The sequence below is a fragment of the Saccopteryx bilineata genome, chromosome 5 (genome assembly GCF_036850765.1).
Source record: "Saccopteryx bilineata isolate mSacBil1 chromosome 5, mSacBil1_pri_phased_curated, whole genome shotgun sequence".
Lineage (NCBI taxonomy): Eukaryota > Metazoa > Chordata > Mammalia > Chiroptera > Emballonuridae > Saccopteryx > Saccopteryx bilineata.
In genome coordinates, this window is record NC_089494.1 from 248,344,909 (window position 1) to 248,361,417 (window position 16,509).

Below are 16,509 nucleotides of genomic sequence, written 5' to 3' on the forward strand. Positions count from 1 at the left end.
TAATGTAATTAAAATGATTACAAAGGAGAACCGCTGCTCTAAAGAACCGCTGCACTCTTCATTTCCTGAAACCCCTCCTTATTGTCTGGGGACCTCAATCTTTCCGTATCCTCCATTTGCTATATGGATCAGGAGCTTTGTACAGAAAAATCTATGGAAGTTTTTGCATGAAAAATTTTCTCACACTCAAACCAAAAGTTAAATGATTTGAAAAAAGTATCCTGGGAATTATGGAGACAATAAAAAGTTCAGTGGGTGCCAGGAGTTAAGGAGGAGAAAGGGATGAATAGGTAAAGCCCAGAGGATTTTTAGGGCAAGAAACTACTCTGGATATACTTGTAGATACATGACACATTTGTTCAAACCTAAACAATGTACATCAGGAGTGAACTCTAATGTAAACTATGGACTTGGGGAGATGATAATGTGTCAATGTAAGTTTATAAATTATAACAAATGTACCACTCTGCTGGGGGATGTTGATGACGAAGGAGGCTATGTATGTTTTAGGGGCAGGGACATTGGAAATCTCCGTATCTTTCCCTCAATTTTGCTGTGAACCTAAAACTGCTCCAAAAAAAATTAAGTCTATTAAAAACATGCTGGCAAAATAAAGATCTTAGTGAGTCTGCAGTTTTCCAAAAGGGAAATACTCTTGTTTCCATTATACAAACCAGCTTAAAACAAGTATGTTCTATCTAGAAGAAGAGCAGTTCCAGAATAAGTTGTTTACAATAATAATTTTTTTAAATCTACAACATTGCTTCTGTACTTTATAAGGCAACTAATACTGTAGTTATATAACACAATCTTAACCCCACTGATAAAAAAAGCAGAGTTTCATACAGTGATAACTATTTTTCCTGGTTATTTCAACTTTTTTATGAGAAACTACTCTTATTTACAGTTCCATAATCTAATTAATGCACAATGCACAAAACATCAGCTCTAAGACCATTTTAAAACTACTGAATACAGAAAAAGCATGGGAGGGGAGTAAAAAGGGTCAACCCCATTTTCTAGTACATGTCATCTCACATCCAACAGGTCAGCGTTTTCACTGTAAGGCTTCGGATACCTAAGAAGCAGTGGTTTCTATATTCTCATTTTTGTAAACTTTAAAACAGTGTAAATATTCCCAACACCATCATGAACATGACCAATCTGATGGAAAAGCTGTCATGCTTTATCACCATGCACTGTCTCAACAGTAACAAACCGCTACAAATATTTTACATAGGTAATTAGTACCAATTTTACACACCAAGCCATAGGACCTTCAATGCTTGCTTTTCCCCAGTAGTAAGTTATGTTCAGGAACTACATTACCCTTTTCACACTGTTAGCATATCGTTCCGCTCCCTGGAGCAGAAGCAGGCCTAATGAGGCGTACGTGACACTATGATGTTGTGCCAGGCCTGTAGGGCATCCAGAACTATGGGCAGGATGTCTGAGAGATGGGCATTCAACATTCCTACATTATTATGGCTGTCCAAGCAGAGAAGAAAGCAGTAAGAAGCAGACCCCAAAAAGTTGGGGATGACTCAATGACAACATCCGTGGTCAAGCAGTAATTTACCAAGTATGTCGGCTCAAAATGCCAAGGCACATATTTCAAGGGCTGCGGTCCTCTGCACTAACTACACTGCTGCCTTCCTAAAACATGGCCCACAAACCACAGGCTGCACATAGAAATCCATCCTGAACGCTGCCTGCGAAAGGTTACTAGAGAGACTAATTGTTATAGTTAAAATATTACATAGGGTGCTTTACTATTTACAAATAACTTATACATAGTTTTACTTGACAATTGTATTTTCACATAATTTACCTTACTTGATAGTCATAATGTGCCTGGCAGATAAATACAACAAAATCATCATTCCTTAGAGAGGTAGAACCTATAAAGCTTGGAGAAATTATCTGTAAGTAATCTGTACAAAAGACCTGAGTCTCTCAACTAAGATGATCAATTTATTATTTGATTCAATGGCATGGATCCCCCAAATAGTACTCTACAGCAGTGGTCCCCAACCCCCGGGCCAGGACCAGTACCAGTCCTTGGGCCATTTAGTACTGGTCCGCAGAGAAAGAATAAATAACTTACACTATTTCTGTTTTATTTATATTTAAGTCTGAACAATGTTTTATTTTTTAAAAATGACCAGATTCCCTCTGTTTAATCTGTCTAAGACTCACTCTTGACGCTTGTCTCGGTCACATAATACATTTATCCGTCCCACCCTAAAGGCCGGTCGGTGAAAATATTTTCTGACATTAAACCGGTCCATGGCCCAAAAAAGGTTGGGGACCGCTGCTCTACAGTGTCTTAAGCCCATGCATATAATATAGGAAGTATTTAAAACACTTAATAATGAAATCTTCTGAGAAACACTTGATAGTCAACCATAAAAAAAAAACTTAAGCTTTTCAGTTTTGTAAAGTAATATAGTATATATTTCCTAATAACCTCAAAAAAACTTTAACATAATAGTTTTACTATAATGTTCTCAGGGGCTATGAGACTGCCTGTAGCTGAAAATACCATTTCTTTGGGTACTTCAATCAAATTCCCTAGAGAATCAGTATATTCCCTGCATACATCAAATTCTGCCTAGATGAACCATGTGGCATCAAGGTTTCAAAGTATTTTGAGGCCTCTGTTCAAAAAAACCTTTTTACTGAATCCCTATTATATGCAGACACTCTTCTAAGCCTAAGATATATAAATGATTAAGAAGAAAATGATACCTGCCGCTAAGTAGCTAATAGCCTTCATATGTGTAAACTACAATTTAGTATTTCTAAGAGAATTATACTGGGTTCTTTAAGAACACACAGGAGGGGCACTGAACACAGCCTGCTGGATAGAGGATCCTCCTCAGACCCAAGTCTTGAATAATAACCCACTAACACCCACACTTTTCAAGCACGGGGAGGAATTAAATTGCTAAGCCCATACAGGGAACTCCAACTTCTTAAATATGACTGGAGCACCAAATATAAAGGGAGAGAATGGCAAACAGTTCAGCTGGAGAAAGGTACATGAAATAGAGAACCTTATATGCCATGCTAGCTAACACAGATTTTTCTTTTTTTGAGCACTTGTTATGTGCCAGGCAGGCTTCCTATTACACATTTTCTTGCATTTAATACTCATAAAAACTCACTGAGCTAATAAGCATTATCTTGCAATTGAAGGAAGAGGCAAGGAGAGGTTAGATCACCTGTCAATGTTACAGGGGTTTTGAGTGACAGGGACAGAACTGGAACCCAGTTCAGATTAAATCCTAAATGTGAGCACATTAACTATCCACTCAGCTGCCTCTCTTAATGAAGGCTGCTAGGGGGAGCCACTGAAAGGTTTTGTAACATAGAAGTGAAGCGACCAGATTTGCTCTTTAAAAGACTGTGTGGAAGGTGGATAAAGGGAGTGAGTTTAGAAGCAGAAAGAAGAAACTGCCAATGTCTATAGTAATCCAGGTGAGAAATGATGAGATAAACTGTGGCAGTGAAGATGAAGGAGACAGATTCAAGTGATTTTTCAGAAGAGAGAATTGTCTGTTCTTGGTGATTAAAATATAAAGGGTTAGTGTGTGAGAGAAATCCAAAAAGTGGCTTAAGGAACTAGTTAGGACATGATATCATCTACCAGAAACAGAAATGCAACAGGCTTTGTTTGCCACACACACACACACACACACACACACACACACACACACACACAGTGTCTCCCAAATTCAAAACACTATCCTCGGCCAAGGGTTAAGTCTGACATTATGGTCCTGGTTAGAAACTATTCTTGAGAACAAATGACAAAGCATTCAAAATATAAGGTATACTGAAAGTTAATCATTACTATTAACAGATTTGGCCTAGAGTCTCGCAAAAATGTTTGTGCTTTTTTTTAATATTAACATAGGCAGAATACAAGTCACCAGAAAAGAAGAAAAGCATCCCATAATTTTACAATGGTATTACATTTGAGTTTGACAGACCTTCCATCTCTTACACAACATACACACACACCACCCTGTAATTTATTTTACTTCTCCGTCTTCCTCTAAACTTCTGGGGGTGAGGGGGAGTATCTGTTTTATTACCCACACTATAATACATATTTGGAACTTTTTTTTAAATCCCACTATCACCACTATGACTTGCCAAGAACTTGGTTCATAACCTCCTACTTAACTTCCTATAAAACATGACCTACTTCACATCAACTTAATTCAGTAACAATTCCTAGACTTTAACCACACCTTTCAGCCAAGGATGCTCTCTGCAAATCCTAAAGCACAGCAATCCTGTGCAGATGTGGCAAGTTATTACAATTCCCATTTTACTACATAGTTAGGAAACTGGCCCAGGGGAAGTAGAGTAACTTGGAAATAATCACAAAGCCTAATGCCAAAAATAACAACTTTTAGTCAGTCCATGAGAAAATACTGCCCCTAGTTGAAATAACATGAAATTCAGTATTGGGAGTAAGCAAAATGCAAAATAATGTTTTAAAGCCAGGTCCTAAAGTTTTTAAATTTTATTTTTAAAAATTATCGAATACTAGAATTAAGACGATTTGCTAGAACTTCCAAAACGATTTTTTTCCTCCTAATACCTTATCCATCCAGAGTGCCAAAAAATGACTTAACGAATTACAGCTGGCAAGAGTGGCTGTTCTCTCAAGCCATTTTTTTTCTTAGCCACTTAAAAGACACTGATAGAAATCTGTTAGCATATGACAAAAGATAACTTTCTAACAAACCAAACTGCTTAAAATTTAACACCTAGAGACATATAAGTAGAATAAATCTGAAAATACTGCAAATGGGCTTCATATTTTTTTTCTGGACAAAGATAGACACATCACAATATGCATGAACAATAAACTTAAAGCTTTAATCATCAATAATCATAAAGAAAGCCTCCCGACCACACCTCGTGGCATGTTTCTAAATATGCTATTGTTTGGTACAATTTAGTAAGGGCACTGTTTTATTTGGTTGCAATACACAGGTCTTACAATTTTAGGGGAAAAAAAACTTTATTTGTAAAAGTTGCTTTTATGATATTGGTGTGATCATTCTTATATGAAGAAGTCCTTCCATTATTATAATACTTAACATCTGCTTGCAGTGGGAAACAACAATGTGCTCAAGATTTTACCTTCAGAAGAATTATTCTACCCTAAAAACAAGAGAGACAAACGACTACTGGTAAAAAAATCCATTCATGAAACCCGGACTGCAAATTTTCACAAAAGCCTATAAATACCAATCATAACACATGATTTTCCGTTAATTAAAATTCAAGCTACTAATTCTAATCACAGCCTTTAAAAAAAAAAAAAGCTTTCCTCTACACCAACATTCCTCACTCTAACTCTTGTAGATCCTCAACTAGCAGCACTGTATGTGGAACTTTAGTTTATAAACAAAATGACACAAGATGATTTTATCAGTAACATACCTCCTAAAAGTAGTGATCAACTAACAGGGCGAAAATCCTGGTAAATCTAATTAATGCCTCTTATTCCCAGCACCAGAATATTCAGGCTATTTAAGTACATTACACCACCCTTCCCCTATATCCCACACACAGCTCCAACCTTTCAACACCACCGAACAATAAGCACTCTGAAATTTTAAAGCTCCTTTAACACTAGAAATGCCAGTACCTTAAGACTACTACTTAAATGTCTTTTCACTGCATTTCATTAATGCATTCCACAAAGATTCTAGAAGCTGAAACTGAAGTCTTAAGTGCTCTCCTCACTTCACCTCCAAAGATGGAGCGGAGAGGTTGTCATAAGCCTACAGTGCAAAAGCACGTAATTGTAAACTATCTAATAATTAAGAAAAATTATAACAATTATATCAATTCATAAGGCGGATGCCTTCCTTTTTCCTTACGCAGCAGGAATTACTGGTAAAATAACTAAACTCCACACCTACAGTCTAGAAAATGCTGAAAACCTCCACCCCAACATTCAAAAGTTTTTAACAAAGTTCACTTAACTGCTACTCACATACCAAGCGAATAATCTATGTGGACACCTGAAATTATTCTCACGTTCCAACAGAAAAAATACCTTGTGCCTTTCCTAGCCGTCCTACAATATACCCTCAGGCAAGCCAAAAGCAAAGCTACGACAGCTGCCCTTGGCTCAGGACATCAGAAACCAAGGACCTGGAGGGGCAAGAACCAAAGACCCGATCTTTTTCCGGGGTCACTGTTTCCAAGCAAAACAACCACAAGCTCCTAGACACAACGAAGGAAACTGGAAACATCGTAATCCTGAGAGAAATGGGGGAGAGGAATTCAAGTAATCCCGAGAGAAAGGGGTGCGGAGAGGAGGAGTGCCTGGGAGGAAAGTAAGTATCCCCACGCATCTTTCGTACCCACAAAATCAACTAACCCTACGGCGTGTCTGCACGTTCCAGCAGCAGATGGAGTTCCCCGGGCTGAGGCAGTTCAGCCGACACACACTGTGGGTAGCGGATACATCAACCGTGGTGGGAGGGGAGTGGGGGGGCCAAGCGCAGAAGCTACTGGATGGGAAGACAAAGCCTCTGGGGGTGATCAAGGAGCCAACAGAAGGGTGAGAGGAACGCATGAGAAAAATAACGAAAGAAAAATGAAAAGAAACACAAATCTGGTGCCCGGACTGTGGCAGGTCACTGAAGTACCGAACAGAGAGGGGAACAACAAAGGGGTACTGGAAGGAGGACAGCTGAGGGGAGGTGACAGAGGAGGGATGTGGGGCGCGAAGGGTCGGACAAAGCGCCCACGGCGGCGAAACAAAGGGCCGGGGGTAGAGGATAGCGGGGGGCAGCGGGGGGAGACAAAGCGCCCGGGGTCGGGGGCACGGGCCGGGCGAGGAGGCGACGACCACCCGAGAAACAAAGCTGCGCGGGACTAAGAGCCACGGCCCACGAGAGGCGGCGAAGGAGGCGCGCGGCGGGCACCGCGCCCGCGGGCCCCGCGCGCCCGGCCGCACTCACGCCCGCACCCGCCGGCCTCGCCGCCGCCTCCGCCCGCCCTCACGCGCCGGAGCCCCAGCCACGGCGGCGCGGAGCGGGCAGCGCACCGCACACGCCGCCGCGCTCAGCGCACGCGTCACCGCCCCCGCGGCCCCCAGACGCCAAGCGCGCCGCGGCCTCCGAACCCGCCGACAGTCGCGGGCTGCGAGACGCCCGCAACTTTCCCGGTTCCCAGCGCTCCGATTCCCCCAGACTTACCCTGTCACAACAGGCGCCATCTTCCACAAACTCTCGCCAAAACTCCAACCCTCGCGAGATTCCCCCCGACGCCTTCCCTGGTCCCTCTCCCCCGCCCCTTCCCTTTCTCCTCACTCCTCGATTCCACCCAGCCCCCGCGCTCCTTTTCCCCTCGCAGCCGCAGCGAAGAGCCAGGCGCCTCGCGCCGCCCGGGGACTAGGGGATCCTGCTCGCTGCCTTCCCTGGAAACCTACCCAAGCGATGGAGCATGCGCAGGCGGCTTCTCCGCGGGCAGGCCCTCCGTGTGGTCCATGGGGAGTGCTCCGGTTTTCCGTGTTTTGAGACGCGCCCTGAGGGACGTACGTGGAGACTGAGGAAAACCGGAGGGGATTACAACGGGGACGGGGAATGGAGGGGTCAGGAGGCGGGGCCGAGGGGAAGGTCCTGGGAAAATCTGCCGCGTTTCACAGGCCTAGATGAAACACCTCCTCAAATGGGTGTTTTCCAAGTGGCTTCCCGCTCACTCTGGTTCCCAGCCCTTTTCATTCATTCAAATGTTCATTGGACGCCTCCTTTATGCTCATGTCAGCGTTAGGTGCTGCAGCTACAGTTGCCTGCAGTTCTGGCGAGTGACAAACCAGGAACTGTCTTGGGTCATGCAACCCCTCACTGCTAGCGGACAGACAGACAAGAGTACAATGTGGTTGGACCCTCCAGAACTCTGTAAATGGAAAACTTTTGCAGTTGAGCTCCGTCGCCTTAGCATTCTTCTCCTTGGGTGTGAAATGAGGTCAGGCTAAGGCCTCTGGCAAAGACATCCCTAATGTACACCTCGTGTACACACACCAGAGCACCCTGTAGTTTTCCCCAGCCGTGAAAAATGTGTTGGAATTGAGAGCCACCCCTCCCTCGCCTCGCACTCCAACCAGAGGTCCTCTTGGACAGAGAGCTAACTGCTGTGTGAGCCTCCCTAGGACTTCACACAGCCGTGTGTCAACTTAGGTGTATACAGGCCCTCCTGTGAGCCTGGCACAGTCGACGACACAGCTTGCTGCTCGAAGTGTGCACTTCAGGCGACCTAAGCCTGGAATACCCCCTGGGCACACTATGGCACGGCTGTGTATTTAACAAAAAGGAGCAGGGCCAGAACCCCGCCCCCCCCACCTGCAGCACCCCGTTCTTTCCCCCACCCCCTTGCCCTTCCAATTCCTAGAGATTCCCAGAACCAGCACTGCCTCCCGCAGGGAGCCCCAAAACCCGGACAACTGGAATTCGCTGCCTGAAACCTGCTGAACGCGCTGCATGATTGCCGCGGCACGCGCGAGCGGTACTGCGCATGTTCTCAATGCGGGCAGCCTAGTCTCACGCTACACCTCCTTCCCACCGCCTTCCACTACTCGACTCAGACACAACACGGGCCGTGGGAAATTTCGTAAACCTCGCGAGAACGCGCCCACTGTTGTCTATGCTTTCTCCCCAAATCTCGCGAAGCCCAAGCGGGACAGGTGTTTGTCTACTGCAGCTCCAGGCACTGTTCGTGCCGCGCGTGCCCGGACGGCTGGCAGGCGGGGTGGGAAGGGAGCAGCTCGCCGCGTAGGCGGAGCGGGTGGGCGCGTGGCGGGGAGCGCGGGAGGAGGGAGGCCAGGACGGAACTCGTTGTCTAGCAGCCCACACTTGCCGCCCGACACTTTGTGGAAGAAAAAAGGGTTGGGGCGGAGGATTCTAAAGGAAGAAGGGGAAGCCAGCGGATTAGAAACACCTCCTGGTGCGGCTGGTAGGGGCCGGAGGAGCCCCAGGCTAATTCCCCCGGGGAGGTTTCCTGCTGCCTTCCACGAGCCTGGTACTTTCCTAAAATGTGTTAGACGCCCTCGCTCCCCAGCCTCCGGAAGCTGGCGGCTCTCAGTGTCGGTTTGAGTCACGCCTCTGCATCGCCGATTCTGTCCACCACTTTTCATTCTTTGAAACAAGTTTGAATTCTCTTAGCTACTCTCTTGTAGCAGTTGGTTGGATTCTTTCTGATCTACCCGCTGACCTCGCGATTTGGGTACTGGGTTAAAAAAGATGCTCCCTGCGCTGACATCGTTGCCTTGTATAGATTCCGCCTTCCATTCTTGGACATAATTGTTTTAACACCCCCCTCCCCCATCTCTTCTTAGCCTTTTAAAATTATACTAATTTAATAGTTTCTGGGGTTGTTTGTTTTCACTAATATGACTTAAAACACTGCTTTTGCTTTCCTTAACTTTTGTGTTTGATGAAATACTTAAAGTATTGTTTCATTAGCCGCTATAGTGACAATTATTTTAAATCCGCAATTTTCAGCCTTTTTCATCTCATGGCATACATAAACTAATTACTAAATCCTGTGACACACCAAAAAATATATTGTTTTTTGCCAATATGACCAAAGAAAAGAAAAAATAGGTATGATTTGGATTCATTCACACTGGACAGCTATCATTGTGTTGGCTGTTAATTCTTTTATTCAGTAAACTAACAGAAAAGAGGTCAGTACCCCGAATAGGAATTGCATGTTTTAAATTTTTTTGCAGCACAGTGGTTGAAAATCGTTGTTTTAAATTCAGCCCTTCTTTTTGGATTACTTATTTGTTCAGTGAATTTCTGGTTACATTCTCCAATCAAGCACATTTCAGATTGCCCTGATGTAGTTTCTGTACCAGCCTAGTCTAGCATTATCTAGGAACTGGTGTCTTGGTGACATCATAGACCTGCAGATGTAGAATTGAGTTCAGTTTTGATTTTGAAGAACAGTGAGTCCTATTCTGCTGTTTATGTAGTAGACAAGAAATCCACTTTTTGAATTACTTCCAAGGTTGTTAGTTGTGCATATATATTTACCTATCCCTTTGATTAACTATTTCACACAGCAAAAAAAAAAAAGATATATAAACACTTAATGTAGTTATCTCAGTGCAGGTCTGATTTGAAACAGTCTATATATAGCTCAGGAGGAGGAGATGCCCAGGGACACGCTCAAGTCCTTGGAGACGTCATCACAAGAAGGCATTTCATTTTTTAATAGTCTTTTTTAAAGATTTTATTCATTTTAGAAAGGAGAGAGAGAGAGAAGATGGGGAGGAACAGCAAGTATCAACTCCCATATGTGCCTTGACCAGGCAAGCCCAGGGTCTGGAACGGGCAACCTCCGAGTTCTAGGTCTACACTTGATCCACTGCGCCACCATAGTCCAGGCCCCCCAAAAAACAACATTTCAGTTATGGTCTAGTTCAGGTCATTAATCTCATTTGAAATCATGGAAATCCGTGGGAACCACTACAGAAGGAAGCCTTCCTCAACCAGGCTAAATAAGTTTGTAAAATATGATATTTATGCTTGCATGTGATTTACAATGAGGGTCAGGCAACACCAGCTGAAAGTGGTCAGTGAAATTGCAAATTACCTTCCTGTTTGGGAAGGGCTATTATTTTACTAATGGAGAGGTTTTCTTACTAGAAAGTTTTAAAGGAAGAATGCAGGGGGAAGGGAGCCCGCAGGGATTGACTGCTTTCTATAGTTCTCTGAAAAGGGGCAACTTGCTGCACAGAGAAAGGAAGATAGAACTTATCTGAAAAACCCCTTCCTCTCTCCTTTTCTTAAAAGTTTTTAAGACCTTAATGGGTGATTTCCAAGGCTTGTTCTCTGACTTCATCTAAACCTCCTCCCATCCTGGAGTCATGTGATTGACGTGGACCTCTAGAAGACAAAGGGATCACGAACTCCTTGCGTGTAAACCTGTGTTCTGTAAAGGGTGAAGATGTAAGAAATCTAACTTCAGGGAGCACGTGTTTGACTTGCCTCTTGAGGAGGTCACGCTGCTCCGCAGGCTAAATAAATCCTACTTCCTTCATCAAGTTGTCTGGGTGTTTTTGTCCTCCTTTGATTCCTGCAATACTACAAGTCAAATCACAGCTCATCTTCACCCTAGAGCATGCTCCTCCTGTGTTCTTTCCCCATCCCAGTAAATAGCAACTCCATCCTTTCGCTTATTTAATCTGAGAACCGTGGAGTCCTTCTTGCCTTCTTTTACTCTCACACCCAGCATCCAGTCTAACAAAATCACGCTGGCTCCACTTTCAAAATACATCCGCAGTCCAAACAGTTCCAGCACCTCCACGGCTACCAGCCCAGTGTAACCCATCTCATTTTTCACGTGGTTTATAGGAAGTCTCCTAACTGGTTCTCCTTTCATTCTTGCCTTTCCTGTCTGTTCTCAATATAGAGCATTCAGAGTAACCCTCTGGACATTTCACTATGAGGACCTACAGGATCTGGCCTGCCACCCAACTCCCTCCCCCACTCCTGCCTGTCACCCAACCGCCCCGCCTCCCTGACCTCACTCACCTCTTCTTCCTCTTCCCCTTGCTCACTGAACTCCTACAGCAGCCTTCTGTGCTGTTCCTAGACCATAACTCCTGCCTTTTGCCCTTTCCCTTAGATGCCTTCTGTCTTATTCCTTCACCGTTCTTCAGATCTTTGCTTAAATGTCACCTCTGTGAGGCCTTCCCTGACCATCCTTCACAAAAGTGACTCTTCATACTCCCTATTCCCTTCTTTATTTTTCCTGCAGCAGGTAACGTGAACTAAGATACCATACCTCATACCTGTGTATTGTGCTTACTCTCTGCCTCCTCGCATTATAATGTAACCTTAATAAGCGCAGGGACTCTTATCAATATTTTCATTGTTCAAGCCTCAGTCACAAGAACAATACCTAGTGTGTGATATGCTCAATAAGCATTTCTAGAGTAAATAGAGATGTCTTCTACTTTGGAATGGAATGGCAATGATTCTGAAGGCCCTCTAAACCTTCTAGTAAACAAAACAGCATTGGAGTTAGACCAGCAATGAATAGCACAGTGCCAGCCTGCCGGTGGAGGAGAAAGGAGCCTATAGAGAGCAACCCCCTGTGTTGACTTTGCCAGAAAAGTTCTTACTCCTGAGTTAGACCCGTAGATGAGACTGACTTGAAGGGTTTCTATTACTTTCCAGTTTAGAACCTCAGAAAGCACTATTTATTGGCGGAATATTTTTTTTTAAAAAAGTATTCTCATGTGTTGCTAATGGGAGTGAAAATGGGTGTAATCTTTACGAAACCATTTGGATAACACCACTACCAGTTAATGCTATAATTACATTTCTAGAAATCTATCCTACAAATATATTCACACAGGTGTGAAATTGCAGCATTATGGAGAAAATACTGGTAACAACCTAAATGTCAGTCAAAAAATGCCTTTTGTTTTCATTGATTTGAGAGAGAGATAAAGGGAGAGAGACAGAAACATTGACCTGTTTCTGTATGTGCCCTGACCAGGGATTGAACCGGCAACCTCGGTATATGGGGCCGACGGTCCAACCAACTGAGCTATCTGGCCAGGGCCAAGAGATGTCTTATTTTTAAAAATCATGATTTATTTATAATCTTGAGTAGTATGCAGGCTGCTTTTTATATACTTATGTGGAAGGATCACAAACTTTAAAAACCAAGGTGCAAAATAGTGGTAGATAAATATATACTTATTTGCCTATATGTATCTAATTAGGCTCTAGAATGCCACACTAGAAACTGTAACAGTGCCAGGTACTCTAAGGGTCTCAAAGGTTGGAGGCTGTAGGTGAGGAAGTGTCTTTGTCTTACAGCCAACTAACTTGGATGCTTTGAACGTATTGCCAATTCAAAATATAAAACACAGAAAAGGGAGAAAAGAAAAGGAATAAATGTGCGGGAAGAAAAATTGACCAAATAAAATTGTTTCCTTTCTCCCACTTGCTAGAAAACTATTTTCTAATAGAAGTTATGAACATGATATACCATCTCAGTAGAATTAAGAGCTGTAGAACTGTCAATACTTTACCCTAGTCATTTGGTAACACTGAATTCACCATCTATTCAAACAGCAAGATTTTGGGTGGTTTATATTAGGCATGATCTTTGGTGGTTTACAAAGATGGATAATGCCAAGACCTCAGGGGACTTTCGGTGACAGTATAATTCCAGGATAGAGATATTAGTTTAATGGCATTGGGGTTACAATGAAAGAAGCGCGTAACCCTTGCCTGATGGGCCCAGGGAAACCTTGCAGAGGTGACTTTTGAACTGACTCTTAATGGAGTGGGAGTTCAGAAGATAATAAGAAGAGGAGGAGGCATGAAAAGCACAGGAAACAGCTTGTTCGGGCTCTGAGGTGTGAAAGAGCATCTTGCATTCAGGGGAACTCCAGGAGGGAGTTTGGTGCATGTAGAAGCTGGGACCGGGAAGGAGTGGGGGTAGGCATCCAAAGCAGGGTCTCAAGTCTTCTTCATCACCTGTTAGAAAGGTGATGCTCAAAAGTGAGTAGGGTGGCCATCAGAATCATCTGGGTCTCACTCATTAAAATCAAATGAGCAAATCCGGGCTGAACCCAGAAACAGGCATTTATCTCTAGCAGGCTGCTCAGGGATTCTGATGCAAATTGCTCATGAACTAAGCTTTGAGAATCTTTGTTGTAGGAGTTAGGTGCAGTTTTCTTCAGGGCTTTCACATTAAAGGGCGTAATCATGGCATATATTTTATTTTTGAAAAACAATACATGAAATATGTTAATATGAAAAGGAATGCATCTGTGAGCCTCTGAGTGTATATCCAACTGGAATGTGAAGCAGTCACTGTGAGCTAAACATTTTGCTATGGTTGTTTAAACACAGTGCCACATTTCTTTTTTCTTTCTTTTTTTTTTAACACAGTGACACATTTTGACATGACTTTTGTTCTAAGATTAAGTTATATCATCTCATATTAATAAGATACACTAAAACATTGAACATTTTGCCTGAGCAGGCGGTGGAGCGGTGGGTAGAGCATGGGACTAGGACACGGAGGACCCAGGTTCAAAACCCCGAGGTCGTCGGCTTGAGTGCGGGCTCATCTGGTTGAAGCAAGGCTCACCAGCTTGTGCCCAACCAAGGTCTCTGGCTTGAGCAAGGGGTCGCTTACTTGGTCTGCAGTAGCCCCGCCAGTCAAGGCACATATGAGAAAGCAATCAATGAACAACTAAGATGCTGCAATAAAAAATGGATGCTTCTCATCTCTCGCCCTTCCTGTCTGTCCTTATCTGTCCCTCTGTCTCTCTCTGTCTCTGTCACACACAAAAAAACCACAAAAAACATTGAACATTTTTCTAGGCAGCCTCGAGATGGAGAACATAGATGGGCTGTAATGCCACATGGCATGGTTCCGGCTGTAAGACCTTAGACAAGCTATTGAACCTGTCAGTGCCTCAGTTTTCTCAACTGTAAAATGGAAGATAATGTCACCTAATTCATAGGGTTGTCATGAGGTTTCAAAGTGTTTATTATGTCTAAAGCACATAGAATGATATTTGTAATGTGATTTTATAGTGGTGTTAGTTTTTATTATTTTACTTAATAAACCCATAAGTTGCAGTCATCTGATGAAAATTCTTGCAAAACATATCAAAATGTCTTTAACACTTCAAAAATTAATTTTAAATTGGCCAAGTGTAGTGATGATTTTTATCCAGATTGTTGTTAGTCCATTTCTTTATCTTATCCTACAAAAATGTCACTGTCATTATCATTGTTATTGAATTTCTAAGTGGTTCCAATGTCCAAAAAACATTGGGAAACGTGTTGTAGATGGCCAATGAGAGCTTCTGTGAGTGTAAGAGGTGGTCAGGTGTGAGGTGCCCACGTGCCTAAGAAAGCCTACTGGTAAATAACGTGTGAAATTAGGAGTCGTACATTCCACAGAAGTTTCTTAACTCAGGCTTTTCATTCAACTTTATGTCTTCCTTTTTTAAATGACAGTGTCCCTATTGTTTTCTGCCATGTGTTAATGAAGACTAATAAAATGCACAGAAGATTGAAAGAGTGGCAAGAAGGATTTCATCAGACTACGCAATTCTATAAGGAAATTGAGTTCTAACTTTAGGATTACAAGACCTGAAGAGAACACTGAAATTGAGTGATGGAGTGGGCTACAGGAGAACTTGGAAAATAAAAACAAATATTTATTCTTTCTTCCACCAATTGTGTTTGATTTTCCCAGGATTCTTTGGCCACAGGAATTACTCATTCATTTTTGCAGGCCCAAATTAAGCTTTGCTTCATTTGCAAACATATGCAGCAGTTCAAGGAGGTGAAGCAAGAAAAAGCATGGGCCATTTACTCCAGTGGAACGAGACTGGAATCACACGCACATTTCGTGAGAACAATGTGTACAAATCTAATCATTTGTCAGAAGTTTTCATAGCTAATGTAATCAGAAGAAAATGTTACCATGTGTGATTGATCTATCTAGTTCTTTATAAGGCATGAACAAGATAGAGCCAGTTAACACTAACTACACAAAAATGACAACATTGTATGAGTCATACAATTCCAGCGATCTGTTTATAAAGGACTGTATCTAAACTTTGATTTCCTAACCTTTCCTTTTTGCAGTGCACCATAGATTATTGTGGTTTGTGTTTCTGTGTTGAGGCAATGTTGTACACCCATAGTTTAAAAAAATAGCTGGAATACTAAGGAAGGAGCATTGGACTAGCTCTATCTTTGAGTCCTATCTTTACCACTAGCCAGCTGGCTAACTTTAGACTAGATAATTTTACATCTCCCTATCTGCAAAAGGGAGATGTAAAACCAATAGCTTAGGGTCATTTTGAGAATTAGTTGAGATATTACATGAAATAAACTGAGTATACAGTAGGAACTCAGTAAGTATTACTTCTTTAGGAAATTCTCCCAACCACACCGGCATTCAGTAATTCTTTTCTATTTGATAGACATATACTACCTGCCTCAGAGATTAGCACAGATCAAATTAGATAATTATGCAAATAATTAAATAGAATGGTCCTTAAATAAGTTCATTATATTTATTTTGGGTTGGCACGTTTATTTGTAAAAATTTGACTAGAGTTGCATAGCAAATCAATGGAACAAAACAAGATCCCTACATTTTCTCCTCTGTCTGGTGTTATTGTTGACCTTGTACACTCATGGCTTTTACCAGTTTTTTAAAGAAAGCCTACCGGAAAGGTTTCATTCTGGATCTATATTGTTTTGTGTCACAGATAGTGTTATGATAAGCATCAATCTATAGATAATCTTTGTGGCTAGCACCCTTGTCCAAAATAGACTAAGAACTAAGAAGATCAACTTAGGACCATTTTATTCAAATACTGAGAGAGAATAAACAGTCCTATCTTATGATACACTTAATTCTGTCAAACTAACAAGAATCCCCTTGAATGTCAAAATCAACTTG

General features: G+C 42.5%; 1 protein-coding gene across 5 annotated transcripts in view; it reads right to left on the reverse strand.

The window, feature by feature from the left end:
• RBPJ (recombination signal binding protein for immunoglobulin kappa J region) overlaps positions 1-16,509 on the reverse strand; it is a 219,135-nt gene that overhangs the window by 98,861 nt on the left and 103,765 nt on the right. For 2 of the 5 annotated variants that reach the window (XM_066233921.1, XM_066233922.1), the window contains exon 1: positions 7,242-7,453. The exons of 2 other annotated variants lie outside the window; for them this stretch is intronic. In XM_066233921.1, coding sequence (XP_066090018.1) covers positions 7,242-7,261 — 20 coding nt within the window. In that variant the 5' untranslated portion in view covers positions 7,262-7,453. Of the gene's footprint in view, positions 1-7,241; positions 7,454-7,474; positions 7,589-16,509 lie in introns of those variants that run through there. One more of the 5 variants, XM_066233919.1, reaches the window with a different exon arrangement.